Source organism: Felis catus, chromosome D1 (genome assembly GCF_018350175.1).
Source record: "Felis catus isolate Fca126 chromosome D1, F.catus_Fca126_mat1.0, whole genome shotgun sequence".
Classification (NCBI taxonomy): domain Eukaryota; kingdom Metazoa; phylum Chordata; class Mammalia; order Carnivora; family Felidae; genus Felis; species Felis catus.
In genome coordinates, this window is record NC_058377.1 from 60,063,690 (window position 1) to 60,088,632 (window position 24,943).

A 24,943-nucleotide genomic window follows, 5' to 3' on the forward strand; every position below is an offset into this window, starting at 1 on the left:
GGAGCTCCAGTCTTGTGTGCAGCACCCAGATTTGTCCGCCAGGGGCCGCTGCGCACGGGTGACTAAGCGCGCAGGTTCCTAAACTGCAGAGAGGAGAAAGCTGATTGGCTGCGCGGTGCGGCGGGCGGGCGGAGCCTGAAAGCGGGTCCAGGGTGGGGGCTGGGAGCGTGCCCCCGGCCCAACAGTGCCAGGCCGTTGTCGCTTTAGGCAGCCCGGGACTGCGATCATTGTGCCAGGGGCCTCTGTCCAACCCCGCTCTAGAGCTGAGGCGACTGGAGCATCACCGAGGCCCGGAGACACGGGCAGGGCAGTTACTGTCGCCGTCGCCGCAGGCCTGGGTTACCTGAGCAACTGCGTGTCCGTGGCCCGCCAGCCCAACCGCGGGCGGTTAGAGCGGGAGAGACTCCCGTGAGGGAAGGGGAGGTCGGGACCGGACCATTGGTGCGGGAGGAGTGTCCTGGCAGAGACTAGGGCGGGCCGGGGTCTGGGGAAGCCAACCGCGGGCTGGGGGCACCCGGCAGCAGCTTCCAACAGGTTATTCCGGGATAAGCCCGGCGCTGGGGCGGGCCGGGTTTCGCTGGGGGCCGGGCGGCGCGGGGCGGGCCTGCAGGAGAGCACGCCCCCGCCCGCCCCGGGCCCGCCCCGCGCCGCCCGCCAGCCTGCCGGGGAGCCGCTGTCCCGGGCCTGGCGAGTGCGCGTCCGCCGGCTGAACCTGGGCACCGCCGCTCGCCTGGGCACGGGACTGGGCGGGGGCGCTGACCTCGGCCTAGGAGGCCTGGGATCCCGGAGCCGCCCGCGCCCGCGGGGACCTGCGAGTTGCACGCCCTCTCCCAGCCTGTGCTGCTCGCGGCTACTCGGCGGGGCGAGGCCAGGTGCCCCCCTCTTCCCCTTCCTTCCCTCCCTCCCCCACTCCGGTGTCCGCGGGGGATCCCGCCCGTCCGCCCCCCTCCCGCAGAGGTGTAGCCCGCTGCGGAGCTGACAGCGGCCCCGCAGCCACCCTGTCCAAACTCTCCGGAAGCGGCCGGAGCAGACCCGGCGCTCAGGCCGCCGCAGCTCCGGCGGACCCACTGTTGGACCGGAGGCACCCGCCCTCCTCCCGCGCCCAAACTTGGAGCACTTGACCTTTGGCTGTCGGAGGAGGCAGGCCGGCGGGTGGCTGGACAGCTGCGGCGCCTCGAGGGCATCTTGCCTGGGGTTCCAGGACTGTCGGCTATACTTCTGGGCTCCCGGCTTTGCCTCTGGGATCCCGAGGTGTCCACATCAGGCGCATGTTGACTGAGACCTAGAGTCATGGATGTGTGCGCCCGTGTTGCCCTGTGGCTCCTCTGGGGGCTCCTCCTGCATCACGGCCAGAGCCTCAGCCATAGCCACAGCGAGAAGGGTACAGGAACCGGCTCAGGGGCTAGTTCTGAGGAGTCCACTGCAGCAGGTAAGGCCTTGCCATGGGCTGGACTGGGCTGGGGGCGTTGACTCAGAACTGAGGTGCCTGAGTGGGCAGGTGGAACCTTAGGTTTCTACATAGAAGTTGATGGAGGACCCACACATGGCACTGTCTGTTCTCAGTAACCCAAGGAGTTCTTTCTGTTCAGGAGCCACGGCTAATGTTTCTGTCTCTCGTGAACAACTTTCCTCCTCCCTCCCCAGGATGTCTTTTGTCGGTAACCAGAAGAGGCTGGCCTTTGGGGCACCTTGGCCTTTCGGTTTATCAAGCCAGGACCCTTTCTCAGGACTACTTGTCAGGAAGAATGGTTTGGGCAGATGATAAGTCTATTGCTCTTGGCCAGTTTCAGCACTTGGCAGCACAGGGGAGGTTGAGGCCACTTGGGTTGGGCAGGGAAAGTCAGGGCTGGGCCAGCCCTCTTGCCCTATAGCTTGGTGTTGAGGTGTGTCTTTCTGTTCCAACAAGCGTGGGAAAGTTAGTCCCACCCTTCCCTTAGGTAATCTTCTGTCTTTAGCTATCCCATTTGAAATATCCACATAGTTCCTTAGAATCCCACTTACCACGAGGGAGTTAAATGGCTTTTTCTTATCATAGGTATGGTATGATTTCTGGGACCACTTGTTGATGTATTCTGTTTCTTCTGACTGATCAGGGTAGGGATTCTATAACATGTTTGATCTGTTTTTCCTTATGCAAATCATGGAGACTTGTCAGATATCGGGAGCTTTGGTGTTCTGTTGCAGAAGGAAAGAGTACTTTTGTAAAATTCATTTGTTTTACACAAGGCTTAGAAGGAATTCCGTTTTCTTTCCCCATTTCTCGCACTCTGTTATTGTGATCTATCCAAAGTAGTGGGGTGCAGAGTGGGGAGGGTTTATAGCTGAGTTCTTGATGAAGGTAGGCAAGCTTAAACGAGGGGACTGCTCAATGGATACCCATTGATACAAGGAGGAAAAGGAAACATAGGTCATGGTGGCTGGGAAGTTTCATGGATGGATCCAGATGATGGCTTTGGTGATAGATTCTTTGTTGGAAAACTCCCTTTTTTAACTTCTTTGATTCGGGTGAGTGTGATTCCAGATATCTGAAGGGCTGAGTTCCAATTGAGGTCAGGATTGTCCTGTGTCCAAGCATAGCACCTAGGCTGTTATTTTGAAGATAGGTCTTTCTCATATATTAAACCTCTTTCTCCATATGCTGTCTCCTTGGCCCCTGAAATGTAGCTCAAAGCTTGTTTTTTGCTGGGTTTATGAAGGGAAAGACTAGTAGGCAGATGTAGATCAAACTGGAGCATCTCTGCTGTTTCAGTGACATTCCTGTTTATAACTGATAAAATGGTCCTTTTCTCACCCTAAAATATGAGTGCCTGGCATAAAATGAGTTTTTTTTTGGGGGGGGGTGTTTTATATCTTAGACACAGGCTAAAGGGATAAAGTTTTGAATTTTAGGTATTAGCTTGCTATCAAGATTTGTGTGTATGTGCACGTGTGTGATCACACCTGCCTAAAGTAAGAGGCATTCTAGCATCCCTCAGAACCACCCCATGACTTGGGCTTAGGGGGACAGCCCTCTTTACAACATATCTTAAAGGACTGGCTATGCTGATTATATCACTTAGGCCTCTTGTTTGGTTTGGTTCCTCTCAGTTCAGAAATTAGTTTCTGTTAGGGGTGCCTGGGTGGCTCAGTCAGTTGGGTGTCCAACTCTGGATTGCGGCTTGTGTCATGCTTGTGTGGTTCATGAGTTTGAGCTCCGTATTGGGCTCTGCACTGATGGCACAAAACGTGCTTGGGATTCTATCTCTGCCTCTCTCCCGCTCTCTCTCAAAAATTAATGAACAATAGAGGTGCCTGGTGACTCAGTTGGTTAAGTGTCCGACTTTGGCTCAGGTCATGATCTCATTGTTCTTGAGATCCAGACCCATGTTGGGTTTTGTGCTAATGGTATGGAACCTGCCTGGGATTCTCTCTCTCTCTCTCTCTCTCTCTCTCTCTCTCTCTCCCCTTCTCTCTCAAAATAAATAAATAAACTTAAAATACATAAATAAACATTAAAAAAATAAATTAGTTTCTGTTGTCACAATAATACTGAATACTAAGGAGGGAAGTCTCAGACAGATACCCTAGGTGCTGGGCATGGTTATAGTTTGTGGGAGCCTGGGGACCCCGGCACTATTGTTCTAGGAGTTTATCCCCTTGGGCCTGGCCTGTCTGGGACTTTGACTCAGGGACTCATTTTTTTGCAAAGAGGTGGTTCATAGACAGGACTCTGCTAAAGGATTTGAGGAGAAGCTTTCTATGCAGCCAGGCACTCTCCTAGCTTTTCCAGTCCCCATGTATTCTTAGAACACAGGAATTTTACTTGTCTGTAAGCTTGCCATTTCTCTAATCAGACTCAGCATACCTAGTCAATTTATGTGTTCTCTACAGTTTATTTTTATTTATTTTTTTAGAATGTTTATTTATTTTGAGAGAGAGTGAGAATGAGCGGGAGAGGGTCAGAGAGAAGGGGAGAGAGAGTATCCTAAGCAGGCTCTGTGATGTCAGTGCAGAGCCTGACGTGGGGCTGAATCTTACAAACGTTGAGATCATGACCTGAGTCAAAATCAAGAGTTGGATGCTTAACTGACTGAGCCACCCAGGTGCCCCAAATTTATATATATATATATATATATACATATATATATATATATATATATATATATATATATATATATATATTAACTGATTAACTTATTCATTAAATTTTTTTTAATGTGTATTCATTTTTGAGAGATGGAAAGAGAGCATGAGTCGGGGATGGGCTGAGAGAGAGGGAGACACAGAATCTGAAGCAGGCTCCAGGCTCTGAGCTGTCAGCACAGAGCCTAATGTGAGGCTTGAACCCATGGACCGTTAGATTGTAACCTGAGCCAAAGTCGGATGCTTAACCGACTGAGCCACCTAGGCACCCCAAGATTTTTTTAATTTTTAAGTAATCTATATACCCAATGTAGGACTTGAACCTAAGAGTCCAAGATCAAGAGTCATATGTCTACTGACTGAGCCAGCCAAGTGTCCCTTGCTCTCTACAGTTTATATTTTACAATTACACAGCTATTTTTCCTGTAAAAGTCTCATAATAGCCTACTAGAATGCATGGCAGGTGGTATTATCCCCTATTTTATAGATGAAGAAACTGGTTCTGTGCAGTCTTTAGACAAGTTTTAGATTTCTTCCATCTTCTTTGGCTCTGCTTTGTTAAAGGAGTGCTAGGCAGGGCTGAGAGAATGTTACTTTCTTCCTGGTGAATTATTTAGGCAGGCCCTGGTGACTGTAGCTGAGATCCAGATCTTCTGCAGGGGCCAGAGAATTGGATTTTTTTCTCTTGTGGGATGTATATGTTTATCTGAAAGTCCTATTCCTTCAGTGAAGGCAGGTGCTCTGCTATGAGGCTCTCTCATTGGACAGTAGGGAGGCCTTTCTTGTCACCTCTGACTCTCTGATGCCTGCACACCCAGCTGTGCTAAGTCACTTTCTCAGTAAAGATATGTGCATCAGAGTGCTACCCTGGGGACTGTATTTCTGAAGCTGTCCTGGAACTGATGCTTGGAACTTCCCATACACTCTGGGCTCATTGCTTCCAGAAACTCAAAATGTTTTCTGTAGAATGTTTGTGGGGGGATCCTAGGTGAGTCAGGTTGTGACTGCCAGTGTTGGAGATACTGAGGGTCTCTGATCAGGAACTGTGGTGTGACTCATTATAGCCACAACAGGGCCTTGCAGGATAGGCATCTAGGCAGTTTGTGGACTGCAGGCTGGTTTCTCAATCAATTCCTGATGGTAGTGGGAAGGCAGAACTCTGCCTGCCCACCCGGCTAGTTGCTGCTGCCTCCGAGGCTATAAATGGCCTGGCCATCTTGGTGGCTATGCTAATTTTAGCTGAGGGTAGCTCCCGGAACTGGACTGGGGCCAAGAGCAGGTGGGTGGAACTTGGCTGAGGCTAATATTGGGGCTGAGAGAGGGTCACATTAATCCTGGGGCAGCTAGGACATCATCTGCATCCATACCTTGGCTTTGACAATCACCTCTTAGCTAGGTTAATTTATCCAGCAAACCCCAAACAGTGGCAGGTCGTGTGCTATTTATTCAACAAATATTTGAGTGTCTTCTCTGGACCACACACTATGTTTGGTGGTGGGAATTTAAGGATGAACAAAACAGACACGTTCTCTGCCCTCAAGGAGTTTACAGTCAGTCTAGTGGGGAAATAGGAAATAAATCCATAAATAAATATATTGTGTGGTGGGTGCTGCAAGAGAAAGCATAAGCAGAGTGCTGTTTGGAGAATAGGAGGAGGACAGAGATCCAGCTGAAGTAGCAACTCAGTGCCTAGTAAGACATTAATAACAGCAGCAATAATAGCAACTAGCCTTTGTGAGTTCTTAGTGTGTGGCAGGCATTATTCCAAACACTTTGTTTCATTTATTTCTTATGTGATCTGCTGTGCTAAGTATTAGCCCTGTTTTATATTTGAGGAAATGGAATCATAAAGAGGTTAAGTAACTTGCCCAAAGTTATACAGTGAGTGGGAAGTAGATCCAGTATTTGAATCCAGGCAGCCTGACTCTTCTCCCTGCCTTCACCTCAGCCCTTAGGTTACACACTCTCTCACAACTTGTGATAAATGCTGTGATAGAGGTATTGTATATACACACAAAAGAGTGTGGGAAGCCCAGAGGAGCAAGTGACTAACAGTGCCTGGGAGAGCTGGGGGAGGCATTTCGGTTTCCCCCATAATTTTTTCTCAGATCTTGGGAGATAAAAAGTGGTTGCCTAATTCAGAAGTTAAGAGGTGGAAACATCAGTTAGTTCAACCCACTTATTTTTACAAACGAGGAAACTGACATCCAGAGAAGCATCAAACCAAAGTTTCACAGTGGGTTACTGGTGGAACTAGATGAAGACAATCGAGTCAAGGACCCTGACTTAATTGGTTATTCAATCCGCAAGCCCATATCGAGTGCTTACTGCTTGCTTTGCATAATAAAAGAGACAGGGCTACCAAAGAAGTCTAAGTCTGGGGGGTAGGGGTGGGAATATTTATTTAGAGAATATTAAATGTAGCATAAAGCACAGGCTTAATGAAGCAAAAATCCAGGCAGTGTAGACACTGTAGGCTAAGGATTAAGAGAGCTGTGTGTGGGTTGGGCTAGGCTGAGGTGGCTGGGGAGGGCTTCCTGGAAGGAAGAGTTGGGTAGAGGCAGAAGGGAACGAGGAGGGAGTAGTGGTCTTGACTTGGGGAAGGCTGGAGGAAAGGGGTCATTGTAGATGTCTGGGTCACCAGGGTGAGCACATGGAGTCTCACTGTTTGGCGGCTGGCTGAACAATAACTGGGCAGAGTTGCTTCATACTTGGCCAGTTACCTCGCATGAGGGCCTGTAGACAGAAGATTGCGCTCAGATGTAATCTAGCGGCAGAGCTAAGAACTACCATAATTTTGAAATAATGATGAGTGTAAATAATATTTTGAGATGCCTACAACAGTGTAATGTAATGTGAAAGTGTCTATCATTTCTTTTGGTGACAAAATCATAGGTCCTGTTGGTAATACTGTGGTTGGTTGCCCATAATATATAATAGAAGGAAATATTAACTTTCAGTAAAAGAATATTGGAAATAAAGATGTAATTTCCTTTCCATCCAAATTCACAGTCCCCTCTGAATTCTGTCCATGGTCTCCTTAGGAATGTGGGGCCTTCATGTTAAGAACGCCTGTTCTCTGGCAAGGAAGGGACAAGGTCTTGTTGAGGGGAATGGTTTCCTAGGGCTCCACAGGACTTGGGTTTTGAGCACAAAGAGGCCCCTCATTTCCTGCTGAGTAACTTGGAGATACGTTGCTTAATGACTTCACGGGCATGCTGTGGTACGTTTCCCTTTATGGGAAATAATGATACTCCAGGAAACCCAGCAGCTCTGGCTGTTAGACTTCTAGGGAGAGAGAAAGACACCAAACTGGGCTTCCAACAGAACTTTCCCTTTCTTTCTTTCTTTCTTTCTTTCTTTCTTTCTTTCTTTCTTTCTTTCTTTCTTTCTTTCTTTCTTTCTTTCTTTCTTTCTCCTTTCTTTCTCTCTCTCTCTCTCTCTCTCTCTCTCTCTCTCTGGTTACTGCTGATAAAAAATACGAAATATTTTGGGGCACCTGGGTGACTCAGTTGGTTGAATATCCAACTTCAGCTCAGGTCAGGATCTCGTGGTTTGTGGGTTCAAGACCTGTGTTGGGCTCTGTGCTGACAGCTTGAAGCCTGGAGCCTGTATCCCTTCCCTCTCCTTGCCCCTCCCCTGCTTGCGCTTTGTCTGTCTCTCTCTCAAAAATAAATAAACATTAAAAAATATGAAATATTTAAGATATATAACAAACTATAAAGAATAATACATTACATACCATGTGCCCAGGACACAGTTTAAGAAATAAAGTAATAACAATACAGAACTTTCTTTATTACCCCCAGGACACTTTGTATAAATTTCTAATGTAGCACATAACACATTGTATATGTTTGCTCTCTCCCAAGTGTAAGCTCTGTGGAAGAAGGGAGGAGGGGTTGTCCTTTATTCATTTCTGTTTTTATTGTGCCTAGCCCTAAAACCTATTTTAAAGTTTGTTGGAAAAAGTGGAATCTGGGCCTGTTTGAATGGCTCCTAATTTCTCTCTTCCTTTCAAACCATCACATTCTTGGCTTTTCCTCAATCTTTGGGGGTGCTGCTCACCCAGGGTACTTGATATTTTCATCCATGCTCAGAACTGTTCATTCCTTTATAATCTATTTTATTTTATCCTCAACTTTGGAAGTTGGTAGGACTGTTTTTATTATTATGCCCTTTTTATTTTTTTTATTTTTTAATTAATTAATTAATTTATTTATTTTTATTATGCCCTTTTTAAAGGTGACAAATTTACAGCTGAGAAACTTGTGTTCTTGGTCCTATATAGTTCTGACAGGATCAGAAGTATAACTCTGGGGATCTGTGTTCTAAGCCTTTACTGTTTTCTTTCTTTTCTTTTCTTTTCTTTCTTTCTTTCATCAGAACATAATACCTGTTGATGTTTTCCTCACTGATCTGACACTCAGAGCCCTTTTAGCCTAAGTGGTCTGGTGATAGCTGTATCAACGTTTTTTTTTCTTTGTTTTATTTATTTATTTATTTATTTATTTATTTTTGGGACAGAGAGAGACAGAGCATGAACGGGGGAGGGGCAGAGAGAGAGGGAGACACAGAATCGGAAACAGGCTCCAGGCTCTGAGCCATCAGCCCAGAGCCTGACGCGGGGCTCGAACTCACGGACCGCGAGATCGTGACCTGGCTGAAGTCGGACGCTTAACCGACTGCGCTACCCAGGCGCCCCTGGTGATAGCTGTATCAACATGGGTGTTTGAATAGTCTAGTCATATATCAGAAAGTACTGCTGTGGAGGCTGGTGGAGTCTACAATCTTAAGAACCATGCTATGCTGTTGGAGTCCTCTGTGTATGTGCTTGCCTTCCTCAGTATACCATAAGCTCCTCGGGGCTTAGGACAGCAAGTTCCTAGCATGTTGCTTGGCATGTAGTATACTTTGTATTTTATAAAGTTTGTAGAACTAAACTGAAGGGGATTTGTTTTCTGATTCTGATTCTCCTGTAGTTCACTAAGCTGGTTAGAAGTTGAAAAAATTTTCCTTGGAAAGGGTTAGCTAACATTGAAGAAATAAGCTTCACTTACTTAGAAAGTTCACTGTTTTAGAATTTCTCACTCTTTGTCTCTGTTAGGAAAAATCATCTAGATCAGTTTGGGTCCAGTAATGGCCTCATTTCACCTGGAAGAACTTTGTGTAGGATTTTAAAGGCACCAGACTCTTATCATTGCAGTCCTTAACAAGAGAATGCAGTTAAGAGTAGCTGGGAAACTGTCTAACTCCACAAGGACCCATGTGGAGTGGGGAGGAGAGGGTTGGCAAGTGAGTGGGTGGGGCTGGATAGAAGCCTAGATGTAGAGTGAGAGGATTGTCTCGGCTTTGCAGAAGGGTCTGAGTTGGCCACAGCCATCAGACATAAATATCTGGATTTAGGGGGACTTTAGAATTCCAGCTCCTTTCCTTGCTAGCTGTGGATCTAGTGGAGGGCAGGTCATCTCATCTCTTTCAGCCTTAGTTTTTTCATTTGTAGAAAGAGAATAAATAACCTTAGTGAACAGATTTCTAGTGAGGATCAAGTGAGATGACTTCTATAGTGAAAAGGCTTCATAAACTCTAAAGTACTACGTAAGTAGGGATAGTTGGGGACTGAAAAGCCTCAGTCAGAATCCAGGTATCTACTCATGGTGTCGCCTCCCTAAGGGTAGTCGCTACCCTGAACCTGCTGGAGATCCATTGTTTACCCTGAGGTGTACCCATCAAATGTGTATAGGCTCAGGGTGTGGCCAAACTAGTCTTTTATTCAGGGTTTATTCTAGGCTGAGGGAAGCTGTTGATAGAATCTGGATGCTGGTATTTGACTTTATTTCCGGCCCATACCCCCTTCCTTTTATTGGGTGTAACCACTTCCCCAGCCCCACCTGCAGACTTGAAATGGCTGACCAGATGGGTCTGGTCCCCACCTGTAATGGTGCATAACAAATTATCCCCAAACTTAGAGGCTTAAAATAGTAAACATTTATTATCTCATGGTTTCTGTGGGTTCGGAATGTGGGTGTCACTTAGCTGGGTGCCTCTGGCTTAAGGTCTCTCATGAGGTTGCATCAAATTGTTGGGCTGCGGCTGACGGTTCATTTGGGGGGAGAGCATTTGCAAGTTAATTTACGTGTTTGCAGACCTTGGTCCCTTGCTACAGGGACCTTTCCATTGAGCTGCTTCATGACGTGGCAGTTGGTTTCCCCCAGGACAAGTGATCCAAGAGGGAGTGCTGAAGATGGAAATGACAGTTTTTTTACTGCCTAGTCTTGCAGTTGATGTTTCATGGCTTCTGCCATATTCTATTTGTTAGAAGCAAGTCAGTAAGTCTAGTCCATACTCAAGGTGAAGGGCCTGCACAAAGGCATGAATACCAGAAGGATGGGATCACTGGGGCCATCTTAGAGGATGCCTGTGGTATCACCCTAGGACCATCATCTTGGGAACAATGGCTTCTGGGTGCTATGCCCTCTTAGCTTTTCTTCGACTTCCTTTGCTTGTCTCCTAGAGTTTTGTGGAGTCTCTCTGTACTTCCTTTGATATTATGTCTTCTTGGTTCACACATAACTTCTTTGCTTTGACATGTAGAGTTGGCATGGCCCCTTCCTCTATATTCTTCCTGTGTCTTAGGCCCAATCCTAAAGTAGCTTTTTATCCTAGGTTCTAGCCCTGCCTCCCATCTCCTTGTTTGATATCTTCAGTTCTGAAGCCCATTTTACATCTACTGACCTTGGAGCCTTTACTGCCCCAGCTTGGCCTCAGAGAGCTAGACTTACAAGTGGCATTGAATTGGGACTTATACAATGACAGATGGAAAACTCACTCTGACCTTTTAGGACATTGGTGTTAGGTGCCAGGACTTAACATCCTACTGTGTCAAAGCTGAAGGGCTTTTAAGGACTATCTCTCCCCAACTCCTCATTTTACATATGAGAGGAATAAACTTGCCAAAGGTCGTAGCCAAGGCTAGAATCTAATTATGTCTGATTCTCCTTCACGTGCTGCTTCTACTCTGTTGTGGAGTCTTTCTACCCTAGTGCAGCCAGTTTGGATTGTTAGAGGTCTGAGACCTACACAGAGGAAAACCAGAAAATGGTTCACAATATTGTATTTTGTTTATAGAAATTGGGCTGGGCAGAATTGGGAGTATTCAAAAGTCAATGTCAAGCACTGCTTCTGAGGAGTTTCCCCGTACAGCTAGAGAGCTTTCACATAAGGCAAGGAAAGGAGCCAGTAATACCTGTGGCATTTGGTGATTAATATCTGCATTCTGTACCACTCCCTTGGCATCTCAGTTCAGAGCAAGAGAAATCTCTGTCTCTTGGGATGTATAGAGCAGGCTCCCTGAAGGGGGAGCATCAGAGAGCTTTAGTGCATGTCTCACCATTGTTTGGCCCAGCTACTTTCATAATGTATGGACTTGGGGCTTCCACAGCCAGGGTAAATGTATCTAAAACGTTGTGTGGTTACTTGTGGCCACCTGGAAAGTGCCAAGGGCACTCTTTGGGCACTGAGAATTTGACAAAATCTTGCCTATGTTGGCGCAGCTTGCTGGGGCAAGCAGACTTGTGCAGAGATGGCTATGGCCCTGTAATGTTTGTCAGAGTGGAGCAGATTTATTTCATGAGAGGCCGCGCAAAGAAAAATCTCAAACCAGCCATCAGCGTTGTACTTTTGTTTTCTGCTGGGGAGCTTGGAATAGAGATGGTGTAGGCTCTGAAGACCCTCTGTGGGTGGTGGTCTCCTTCCTGACCTAGGGTTCTGGTCCCAGGACATTTTGCCTACTTCGTCTTCCTCTGTTCCTCTCTCTGTCTCTTGGCCCAGCCACACTTTTTCCTTTATCCTGGTCTGCAGGACACACCTTCTACTGCCTTTCTTTCACTTTCCCTTCTGCCCTTGTACTCTCTTCTCAGACTGCCCCTCCCTCTCCTCCTTTCTTCCTACCTAGCCTCTCAGTCCTCTGTGAAGTATTCCCTGACGTTAGTGCTAGCCATGAGTTCCTTCTCATCTCTGATCAAGCTGGTAGCACTTGCTATCTGCAGTACTCTGTGCACTTCACACCCTGCTCATGCCTCTTAAAGCAAGAGATAGCCTGATGTAGAAGCAAGAGCACTGGGCTCTGGCTTAAGTCCTTACTGGCTGTGTGACCCAAACTACTTGAGAAATGAGGTTAAAAGAGAGTTAATTTATACGAAAGCGTTGTATAGATTTTAAAGCCATTTTTTTTTGTTTTTGATTTTTTTGTTTTGTTTTGTTTTGCATATTTTCCTCTTTCTTGAGGACAAGAGCCATGTCTGTTTGGTTGACCGTAGTACCTATCCTTAGTATCTATCACCATGCTGGCCAGAGAGTACGTGTCCAATAGACATTTGTTGAATAAATGAATGGATAACAATGAGTTGATCCTTGGGTTGAGTAGGCACAAAAGGAGAGTTCTGAGTAAACTGACATCAGTTTCTGTGAAAAGTTTAGACAAGAGTGCTCTGGGATGAGGGCTAGAATTCACATGGTGGGTTTTCTGAGGAGTTCTGTGAGCGTTATTTCTTTGCAGACTAGTACTTTATCCCTATTTATTGAGCACCTACTGAAGCTGTGCTCAATGACAGCTATTAGTTACTCTGGGAGATGGTTTGGCCCTTGACTGTGGATAGCAGTTTTTATTTGCCACGTCAGTGGCTACCCTGAGCAGCTGGCTGTGGGGGGAGTGCATATGGGCTGCGCTCAGACAGGGCCAACAAGAGACCTGTGGACAAGGCTTCCTTGGGTCCTGCTGTCCCTGTCTTTTGGTTCCATGTAGGTTTACCTCAGTTCAAACTTGAGGCAGCCACATGAACAGAATAACTTTAATTGCTTTTCTTAGCCTGCTTGTGGAGTTGAGGAGGGAGACTTCTTTCCTGCCGGGCTTGTTGCATAGCAGGGAGGTAGGATAGTCTGGTGAAGATGACTGGCTTTTTAAATGTTATCTCTGATTCTGGAGTTCCCTGGGCCTCTGAGAACTCCAGCCTGAGCAGACATCACACCGGCTTTCCTTCAGGGCATTTGGGAAGGGCCTCTAGGGACACTTGGTGGAGGAAGCAGAGGTGTAAAAGAGACAGCTGTGCTGCCAGCATGGCCCAGTGAGGACACATCTGTCCCTTGCCTCTGTTAGCCACATACACTGAGCTCCTGGCTGCCTTGTGTGGAGTTCTGGCCTAGGTGATGATCAGAAATCTCACGGGCAGGGAGGCAGGCAAGCTTCCAAATCTCATATGCTTCTGATTCTCTCTCTCCAGGGTGATTTGGTAGCTCTGCTCCTGCTCGGCCTCTCTGGGTTATCTCAGGCCTCTCAGGAAGCTCTCAGAACTCTCATCACTACAGTGTATGTTAAAACAAATGTGTCCATGTTTGCCAAGTTCCCAGAGCCAGCATCTAAAATGTAGTGGCCAGGGTGACGGGTGCCCTTCAGGTAGAATACATACACAGGTTAGAATGCAGTCCGTGTGTGTGTGTGTGTGTGTGTGTGTGTGTGTGTGTGTGAGAGCATGGGTGTTGGCCGGGTAGCCAAGCTTGTGGAGGTTTGTTTCAAGTAACTTTTGCTGACAAGGGCAAAGTTCACTGGAACTCATACTTGATATTGCGGAAGAGATAAATATGTAATTAAGACAACTCAAATAACTTCAATGATAAGAATGATGATGATAGCTACTATTCATTGAGCACCTGTTGTGTTCTGGGCTCTGGGCTAAGTGTTTTACATCTGCACAATACTTAAAGGTGAATATTTTTCTCATTTTGTAGATAGGGAGACTGTAGCTCTGAGAATTTAAGTGATTTTCCCAAGGTTATTAAGCCAGGATTTGAATTTAGGTTTATCTGACCCAAAGGCCAATGATGTTTCTATTTTAGTTTAATAACTTGTGGGGAGGGGAAGAAACCGCTATATGAATTGAGATAGGTGCATTTGGATTTACAAATGTATAGTTTCCCAGATGGTTAGTGGCATAAGTTTGTTCTGTCATCTAAGTGCCCTGGAAGAAACGGGATTAGGAATTTGGAGGTGAGGAAGGGAATGAGAGGGTGTATTTCACTTATAAATCCTGAATGGGAATATCACCCTGGTGAAGTATACTGCTACCGAGTGGTGTGTATTCAGTCTGTATCTTCCCAAACTAGCATTATGGTTGAGATCTTCTGGATATAAGCTTTGGGACAAAGTCTGTATCTTTGTAGTCTTCTTTACTTCTTCAGGCAACATTTAACATGTATGTCATATGGTATATGACAGTTCCTGCCAGTAGAAGTACTGTGTATAATAGGGAAGTTAAGATATGCATTGATACTTTTCCTTATTATAATAAGAGCTCCTATTTATTGAGTACTCTGTACTCTGTACTAGGACTCTGTACTAGGACTGGGCTATATACTTTTAAGTACGGGATCTTGTTTAATCCTCACAATGGGTCCCCCATTTTATAGTTTATTGTGCAAGGTAATCCAGGTTCAGTGCCCTGTGAATGATACTGATGGTCCTTTTGGAAAGTGAGATAAAGGAAGCTTTGTGGAGGTGGGAGCAGCTTAGTGGCTCTTTGGGTACTTTAGGCAGAAATATAAGGTAGGTTGAGGCAAGCATTCCATGTGTAAAGGCATGGAGTGGAAAAAGTAGTTTTTTTTTTTTTTTTTTTTTTTAAGGGAGGGGTGCAGGTGAGTGAGGGAGAGAGAATCCCAGGAGGGGCAGAGAGAGAGAGAGAGAGAGAGAGAGAGAGAGAGAGAGAGGAGTGGGGTTCACCTGAAGTGGGGCTCGGTGGGACTCAGACTCATAAACCATGAGATCATGACTTGAGCTGAAGTCAGATGCTTAACGACTGAGCCACCCAGGTGCTCCAGAAAAAAGTAGTCTTTAGGGGACATTAGTTAGTCCAGATTGGCTGGAGAGTAGCATCTATGAAGGAGAGTACTATAAAATTAGGCATAAAAGATTGAGGAAAGATGAGGGAAGGCCTCAATGCCAGGCTAAAAAATTTAGACTTCACTTTGTAGTCAATAAGTTGTTCTTGCAGGTTTTGACCAAGGGAGGACATGACCTGAGCTTTGCTTCAGGAAGATTAATCTCACAGTGTGTACACAATCCCAGATAGAGGAGACTTTGCAATTGTTCACGAGAAGGGATTAGGGTCTGCATTGTGGATGTAGAATCAATAGGACTTACAGTTTAGAGGGAGGGAGGGAAGGAAAGAGAAAAGTCAGAGGTATGGCCATGTTTTGAGTGTGGGTAATGAGGAGCCTGGTGGTGCCATTATCATAAAATATATGGCAGTCAGAAGGAGGGTCAGTGCTAGGGGGTGATGGATGACGGGGGTAGTTGACTCTATTTCAAGTGCTGGGCAAGGCGCTACGCTTCACAGTACTCCAGGGACCAAAGACTTCTTTTCTCTACACAGTTGTTTCAGATCTGTCCATTTTATAGATGAACTCTCTGGTGCCTAAAGAAATAAAATAATTTGCTTAAGGTTACACAGTGACTCCTTGGTGGATTCCGAGTCTGAGAACCTAAGTTTCTTGTTTTTTAGCTATTAAGCATCCTAACAAAGCTGGGCTTTCACTGTAGGAAAAGTAGAGAGTCTTGGAGATAGAAAAATCTGGGTTCAACTCCAGGCTTTGCCATTTTCTGCTTATAAAATCTTGAAAAGTTTCCCTTTTCTCTCTGAGCCTTAGTTTCCAAATTTGCAAAAAAAAAAAAAAAAGGAATATTAATCTCTACCTTATGGAGGCTACGGAAGATAAGATACTTAGTAAAACTCTTAAGTGCTGTGTGAGGGTACTATTCCAGGATAATGACTGGGGTGGAGCCCATGTATATATTGAGTATTTTGGCCAAATAAGAGCAGACTTAAACTCACAGTTTTTCATGGAAGGTCTTCTTTCACTTTAGGTTGTCCTAGGCTGCCCACTTGTATTTGGGGCTTTCTGGTCTGGGAACGTGCCAAGTTTTCCATAGTCCTGTATCTCCACTTTTCTAGTGGGAAATAAATGTATTACTGAAAGAACACTGAGTGTTGTAGCTTTGTCTTTAAAAAAATTTTTTTTTAATGTTTATTTAATTTTGAGAGAGAGACAGAGCATGAGCAGGGGAGGGGCAGAGAGAGAGAGGGAGACAGAGAATCCAAAGCAGGCTCCAGGCTCTGAGCTGTTAGCACAGAGCCCGATGTGGGGCTCAAACTCACGAACTGGGAGATCATGCCCTGAGCTGACGTCAGCCACTTAACCAACTGAGCCACTCAGGTGCCCCTTTGTAGCTTTGTTTTAAAGTATTTTCTTTTCACTTATTTCCCTTGAACCTTTATTTCTTTTTCTTCCCTCTTCCTAGCTTGGTTCTCTTGAGTCTCCACAGTTTTCTTTATGGAATATGTACTTTAATAAAAAAGAACACCAGGGGCACCCAGGTGGCTCTGTTGGTTGAACATCTGACTCTTAATTTTGGCTCAGGTCATGATTTCACAGTTTGTGGGTTCAAGCCCCACGTCATGCTCAGCGCTGTCAGCTTGGGATTCTCTCTCTCTGCCCCCCCTCCCAAATAAATAAATACAACTTAAAAAAAAAAGAACTTAAGTAGTCAGAATTAAGAGGTCATAATTAACATGGGTTGTGATACTCTTGACCATTCTAGGCCTCTGTTTCCCCATCCAGGTATTTTGGGGTTAATAGACCCTATCTCACAAGGTTGATGTGTACAGATCTTATGAAATAATGTGACAAGTCTTACACAAATGTGAGCAATTTATTATTAGTTTTCCTTTGAATTGTCTGGTCATCTGTATAATTCCCGTCTCCTTACTACCCTATGTCCCCTAGGTTCTCACTTTTCCTTATGACCTTGCTTTTTCACTCTCAGTGACAACAGGAAAACTTGCAAGGGAGAAGAGCCAGAGCCTTTGGGAAACGTAAAGTTTGTTGTTTTTCAAGTGTAACATCTTGTCATTAACTTCAACTTTACCCCTTCGTCCCTCAGTTTTCGCATTTGCCTCCTGGTTTACCATGTAGCTCAATTCTTTGGAGTCTTGAAGTCATTTCCATTTCGGAGAATCTCCTTTAAAATACAAGCATGACTGGGGTGAGGTTACCCCAGAACTGAGAATCAAAACTAGCCTTTGCTAGCTTTTTGGGTGTGGATCAGCTAGGGTAGAGCTACTGGGAGAATGAGTCACAGTAGGACACTGGGGTGGAGGATTGGAGCCTGGCAAGAAGGCAAGGCTTAGTTTACTGATGCTGGAAGGGTGTCAGGGCCTCAGGGCATACTTGATACTGCCTCTCTCACAACCCACACCCAACTGCTCTTCCTGAGCTGAGTGAGTGCCTATACGCTCAGCCAGGAGTTAGAGCTTGGTGAGGCCCGATTCCCCCAAGAATTCAGGGCTGGAAATTAGGGCACTTGAGCAGATCTAATTGGCTGAACCGGGTGAAGGGCAGAGGCTTTCCCTGGGGGCTCCTTTTAATCTCCTGTGGTTATAGACTTTTAAGGTTGGACTAATTAAAATGTTGGCAGCTGGACTCAATCCTTTCCTTGCACTAGTACCAGAAGTTGGCACAGGGCTGTCTTTGCGGGGAGCTGAGGAGTGGGTTTCCATTTCCTCATCTAACTAGATGCACAACCATGTGGTGTTTGTCCAGAATGGGTTGCCACATGTCTTGTGGTGGGAAGAGATATAGGCTGAGACCTGGATCCGGGTATGCTTGGATTTGTTACTCTCTTGACTCCTGAGATGTCCTTTCAGGTTGACTCTCTGTTCTGTTAACCCCCAAAAGGCTTTGCTCTGTTAGCTGGAAAGTAATTTTCATTGTCTTGGGGCATCCCTCCCTGATGTGTGTTCCTGTTCTAACCAGAAAAAGGGAGAAAGAAAGGATAGTTATTAATTCCCACCATGCACCAGGTTGGAGCTAGTGTTTTACACAGCTGTCTTTTGAAATGTACATCATGTCCATTTTACAGATGAAGAGATACTCATGAAAGGAAAATAATTTGCCTGATCGTCATTATAGCCTGCAAGCACCTGCACCAGACTTCAAATCCAGGTCTCTCCCAAAGCCACTGGTTACCTTCCTAAAGAGGCACATATGATTTTATACCCTCCTATGCTTCCACCCTGAGCTGATTTCCTACCTCCAGAAAGACTTCTTCAGTTTCTGTAGTCACAATTATTTTCTTGGCCTGCATTTCCAGAGCCTTCTGCCCCTCTCTCTAATCTGGCTAATATTCATGAGGCATGGATACAGACACACACACACACACACACACACACACACACACACACACACCCCTACCCATTTGACTACTACCACTTCTGCAAGGGGTAGCACTCAGGATGTGTTTGTTAGAGAACTGAATGAAGTTATAGTGTTAGAATTTTAGGCATTATGACAAACTGGTAAAGGGAAAGGTTTTGGGCAGTCTTGGCTAGATCTCTGAAACAGGCCAAGCCTGAGTCTGAGTCTTCTTGATTTGCTCAGAGTGTGCTATGTTCTACCAGATGCGGCAGAGCCTTTTACGTAGGATGTCTTTTGGGTTCCCGGAGTGCAGGCATCTGTTCCCTTTGGTAATTTTCTTTGGCATCTGGCTTTAGAGTTTGTTTCTTTCTTGTAGTTTCCTCGCAATGGATAAAGTTAGAACAACGCTACCTGGAGTAAGCAGAATGACAAAGCCCTCAGCCTGGCCTTAGTTGCTGGAATATACCTGTTGGCTGTGAGAGGGGTGGGAGTAGGGGATGGAGGTTTGGGGCTGGGTTATTTTTGCAAAGAACATACTCAGTTATTAACCTGCATTTGAGGCTTCTGCTTTCTGCAACCTTTACCTAATGGCATGTGTCACTTCAGAGGCTAAAGTCTTTCCTGAAACAGGCAAGCCTGTAAAAGCATTTTCATAAGTTGAATTATGTCTCCAATTTGGAAAAATTATAAAAGTATTTTCAGGGCTTTTTCTATACATATAGCATATATGCTTAGTGTTTCATACCAAAGGTCCTTTGGGGGATAAATGGCAAATTAGAACATAACAAAATACAGTTAAAACACCTTTAATGGGAAAAGTAACAAGGTATTAGTAACAATCAAAAATAAATACCATGATAGGATGAAATGCAATGGTTTTTCTTTATCTCTTCTGTTTTGATAATATGGGAAACCTGAAATCGCTTATTCAAATAGAATGGTCTAGTTAGTAACATGACATCCTTTTGTTTTCTCCAGTGTTGAGAATAGATTATAAGATGTTCTTAGGCGAAGGGGAGGAGAACACACTCGGGACAGGGAGAACTGTGCTTTAGCAGTTCTCAATTGTGTATAAGGACCCAAGAAACTAGTAACTAAACTTTCTGATGTCTGTTTGTATGTGAAATGGGAACAATATGTACCTTGTTTAAGTTTATGAGGATTAAATAAGATAATGTACGTAAAGTGTTTTGTAAACTTTGAAGTTCTACTCTGTCAACTCATTGCCACCACTATAAGGAAGCCTTTGGTTTAAGCCTTTGGTTTAAGCCATAGGTGTGAAGAAGGATGTGGAACTGATGAATAAATAACAATGCTGTTTGGGCAGCCTCTGAGAGGAATTCTTGTGAGGTGAGGGCAAAGACCACATTCATTCCTTTAATACATACCTGTCAAGTCCTGCCTGGCAGAGGGGAAGAAATACAGAGATCTGTTATCTGCTTATTAAATATGTGGTGTGCTAAATATGGAGGCAGCTTTGTTCAGGAATGAAATCTCTGTAAAGATGGGGGTTCTCGCCTGTCTTATACACTGCTGTATATTCACCCAAGATTAGTGCGTGGCACATAGTAAGCTCTCAATAAGTAATTGTCGAAAAAATTTTGACAATTTTGGAATCAGGCAGACTAGGTTCATATTTGGTCTCTGCCCTTTACCAGCCCCTTTCCTGATCAACTTGTCTGATCTTTCTGGTGCTCAGTTTCTTCATTTATAAAATGAGATGATGATTAGCTACCATACAGGACTATTGGGAGGATTAAAAACATTGAAAAATTTGGGGAGTGTGGGTGGCTCAGTCGATTAAGCATCTGACTCTTGACTTTGGCTCATGTCATGATCTCATGGTTTGGGAGTTCGAGCCCTGCATCTGGCTCTGTGCTGACAGCACAGAGCCTGCTTGGGATTCTCTCTCTTCCTCTCTCTCTGCCCCTCCCCTGCTCCTGCTCTCTCTCTCTCTCTCTCTCTCTCTCTCTCAAAAATGAATAAACATTAAAAAAAAATTTAAAAATTTAACAAATTTTGTAGAAATTCTAGTAAGTGCTCTATGAAAGATGATTTTCCCTTCCTGATTTACAAAGTGTGATGGAAGCACAGGGGCAAAAGCACATCTTCTTGGGGAAGCGTAGCCAGTGGCTTCAGACGTTTGGTGTGACCATATCTTCCTAATGCATAAGATGAGAGTTACTGGTGTTATTTCTTCACAAAAGGCATTCCCTGGGATTGAGCAAGGATGTTAGAATTAATATGTTTTGCTTCTCTGCATTTCCCATGGTCTTGGTGGGAAGGCTGGCTCTTATCTCTCAAGGCAAGGTAACTTTGGTGCTACAGGTTTATGCAGAGGCTGTTTGCAGAAAAAGCAGCTTCCACTGGAGAGTCTGGACTCACCTGATTTGGATTAGGCTTTTATAGCCAGCCGTCACCCCCTCCGCCATGCCCCACCTCGATAATTGTTAGTTATAGCTTTGAAAGCGTGTACTCAGCTTGACTTCTGTTCTGGATCAGTTGTAAATTCTCCCAGGACTTGGAGCAGAGCATGTTTGCTTGGGTTAATCAGGTATTTATGAGTTGACCTTTACTAGTGAAAACCTAATTTTTTCCTCATGCCTGAGTGACTCCAGCAGGCTGAGGGCCTTGTTCTGAGACATTCCCGGGACCTTTGGAAATTGCCACAGGTTTGCCTTCTCTTGTCATAGGTGCACAATGCCCGTGGGATCTATCTGCCCCTAGGTGAGGGTGCCCAGCATGCTCCCTTTTATCGTATGGTTTTAAGACACTGCAAATACCACTCTCCTGTCTTTCATCATCATTTTAGACTTCAGGGCTTTCTCTTCTGGTTTGGTTTCTTGGGAGAAATTGTCAGGCCATCAGGTAGAAAGGGCTTCTTGCTTGTGAATTGGAGCCACTTGGCAAGAAGTGGGTAAAGAGTATCTTCCCGGATGGGAGTGGTCAGGCACTGGGTAAGTTAGTTTGGGGGTTCAGTGAGCCTGCTGACTTCTGGAGTCAGCACGTGCCCTAGCTATGTCCTCAGTGCCCTCCTTCTGGAGCTGAGCATTGTCACAAGGGAGATCTCAAATGTGGGCCTGAGAAAAGGGAAAGGGAGGAGGGTTAAGGAAAGGAGATAAGGGAAGAAAAGGGAACTTTGCTGAGCTGATGCCTCCTGCTAGGTGCTTTAGATCAGTTATTTCCTTTAATCTTCACAACAAGCTTGTGAAGTTTACTGATGAGGGAAAGTGAAGCCCAGAGAGGGTAAGCAACTTTTCAAGGTCACAGTGGCAGTAAATGATAATGGTAATAGATATCATCTGTTGTATGTTGGGAAGGCACACACCAATTCTCTTTCTTTAATGTACTTTATATAATTTAGTACTCACTACCATCCCATGAAAGATTCTTATTATTTCTGTGTTGCAAATGAGGAAAGTGGAAATTAGCTTTGGTTACTTCATGAACGCCACTCATCTAGCAATAGCAGTGCAGGGATTTGAATCCAGACTCCTGTGATTATAAAGCTTGTTCCTTGATGTTCACGTCACTGCAGACAGAAGAGCTAGGACACCAGTGCACAGTCATGAAAGCACGGTTCATGTCTTTATCTCTCCCAGTATCTCCATAAGGTATGCTAGTGCCTACCACATTGTTAGTGCTCAGTAAGTGTTTGCTGTGAAATCCAGCTCTACTCTCTCCTATTGCTCCCTGTGGCCAACTGCATCCTGCCCTTGGCCTGTCTTCTCTCCACAGTCTGGCCTTACCTAACTACCCACTGTGTCCTCCCTGCCCTCCCAGCACACAGCATCTGATCCAGCACTGCTGCTGTCCTGCTGCTTCACCCCCTTTGCCCTGGCTACACACTTATTCTGCCATCATCCTTCAGTCCTGTCCATTCTTTTCTTTTTTTTTTTAAATTTTTTTTCAACGTTTTTTATTTATTTTTGGGACAGAGAGAGACAGAGCATGAACGGGGGAGGGCCAGAGAGAGAGAGGGAGACACAGAATCGGAAACAGGCTCCAGGCTCGGAGCCATCAGCCCAGAGCCCGACGCGGGGCTCGAACTCACAGACCGCGAGATCGTGACCTGGCTGAAGTCGGACGCTTAACCGACTGCGCCACCCAGGCGCCCCGTGTCCATTCTTTTCTATACAGTTTCTCTGAAGAATCCCAGAGACTTCCCCTTTCGAGACTATAATCTTCCAGATCTGTATCCTATAATTAGGCACCTAATTATCTGCTGTTTCACCTTATAATTGTTTCATGGACATTAATCTTCTCTCCAACCAGCTAGTGGTAATCATATCATCATGACTCCGCAGTTGGTTTGTGCTTTGCACTTTACAAAGCACCCTTCTGTTGAAGATGCATCTTTTTGCTCATCACACCCATAGCAAATCTGTGAGATGTGATAGTAGGGGATTATTATTTCTGTACTATAGCAGAAAAAACAAATGCAAAGAAGGCAGGTAACTTCTCAAGGTCATATAACTAATTAGGGGCAGAACTGAGACTATGTCTCAGGTCTACTGATTTCTGGCTTAGTGTTTTATTTGCCATGCCTTCCACATTAGTATTTTTCCCTTGCATTTCCTGGAACCCTACCTTCAAGGGCCATCTAAGGCAGAACATCTACATTTGGGTTTTCAGGAGGCTTGCTTGGTGACCTGGAGAATGATGGAGTAGGCCAGATAGCAGTCTCAGGTACTTCTCAGAGGTGTCTCAGAGGTTGCTGCTGTCTGAGAGAGGTTTTGACCCTGTGGCTGCCAGGATTAATGTTAAACTGAGAAGAACTGGTTTATTTTGAGTGGTCAGAACATTCTCTCATAGACATTCAAGAAATAGGGAAGGATGTATGATGCTGGACAATTTCATGTTGTGGCAATGGCATGAGCTTTGGGAGCAGGCAGATTAGAGTTTAAAATCTGGCTTTGCTATTGTTTATTAGCCTCATGGCCCTGGAGAAACCATTAATCTTTATGAGCTTTATGGCTATTGTGAGAATGTATTTAAGGGCCACATAATGGCCCTTAATAGTACCACATAATGTACCATATGGGCCATTCATCTTTGTTTTTTCTTTTTAATTAGGTGAAATTCACATAACATAAAATTAACCATACACATCTACAACCAGTGGCATTTAGCCCATTCACAATGGTGTGTAACCACCATCTCTGTCTAGTTCCAAACCATTTTCATGCCCCAAAGGGATCCCATACTTGTGAAGCAGTTGCTCTACTTCACCTGGTGGCTGCCAATCTGCATTCTGTCTGTACGGATTTACCTGGTCTGGATATTTCATATGAATGGAATCATGATAAATGTTACCTTTTGTGTCTGGCTTTTTTTCGCTTAGCATAATATTCTGGAGGTTCATTTGTGTTATAGCATGTAGCATGTATAATGAAGCAGTATTCCATTCCTTTTTATGGGTAGCTAAGATTCCATTGTATGTATGTACCACAGTTTGTTTACTCATCTCTCGGTGGATACCTGTTACGTCTTTTTTTTTTTTTTTTTGGTGTCTATTTATTTTTGAGAAAGAGAGCATGAGTGGGGATGAGGCAGAGAAAGAGGGAGACACAGAATCTGAAGCAGGCTCCAGGCTTTGAGCTGTCAACACAGAGCCCGACGCGGGGCTCGAACTCACAAACAGCCAGATTGTGACCTGAGCTGAAGGGAGACACTTAACCCACTGAGCCACCCAGGCACCCTGACTGGCTGTTTCCATCTTTTGGCTGTTGTCAATAGTGCTGCTGTGAACATGTGTATACATGTAGTTGTTTAAGTACCTGTTTTCAATTCTTTGGGGTATATTCTAGGAGTAGAATTGCTGGGTCATATGGTAATTTCATGTTTAAGTTTTTGAGGAACTGCCAAACTGTTTTCCAAAGTAGCTGTACTTGCTTTACACTCCCTCCAGCAATGTGCAAGGGGTCCAATTTCTCCACATTTTCACATTTGTTATTTTCTAGCTTTTTTTTTTTTTTTTTATTATTATAGCCATCCAGGTGGGTGTCAAGTGGTATCTTATTGTGGTTTTGATTTGCATTTGTCTGATGACTAATGATGTTGTCTTTTCCTCTGCTTCTTGGCTATTTGTATATCATCTTTGGAGAAATGCCTATTCAAATTCCTTGTCCATTTTTTAATTGGGTTTTGTCTTTGGCCGAATTGTGTAATGGTTAATTTTATGTGGGCTGGACTAAGGGATGCCGAGATAGCTGATGAAACATTATTTCTGGGTGTGTCTGTGAGGATGTCTTCAGAAGAGATTGTGGATCAGTAGACTGAGTAAAGGAGACCATTCTCACCAGTATCAGTGGGCATCATCCAATCTTCTGAGGGCCTGAATAGAACAAAAAGGGGAGGAGGATGAACTTGTTCTCATTGCTGGAGCTGAGATATCCATTGTCTCCTACTTTTGTACATCGGACCTGCTCATTCTCAGGCACTTAGACTTGGGCTAGGACTTATACCATCACCCTGCCACTCCGCCCAGGCCTCTGGACTTGGTCTGAATCACACCAGCAGCTTTCCTGATTCTCTGCAGATGGCAGATGGTGGGACTTTTTGGCCTCCATAACCA

General features: G+C 45.0%; 1 protein-coding gene across 4 annotated transcripts in view; it reads left to right on the forward strand.

Annotated features, from left to right (window-relative positions):
- The first annotated feature begins 645 nt into the window (after positions 1-645).
- STIM1 (stromal interaction molecule 1) overlaps positions 646-24,943 on the forward strand; it is a 185,567-nt gene continuing 161,269 nt past the window's right edge. For 2 of the 4 annotated variants that reach the window (XM_006937020.5, XM_019811914.3), the window contains exon 1: positions 647-1,429. In XM_006937020.5, coding sequence (XP_006937082.1) covers positions 1,291-1,429 — 139 coding nt within the window. In that variant the 5' untranslated portion in view covers positions 647-1,290. Of the gene's footprint in view, positions 1,430-24,943 lie in introns of all 4 variants that reach the window. The other 2 variants (XM_045038805.1, XM_003992783.6) reach the window with 2 other exon arrangements.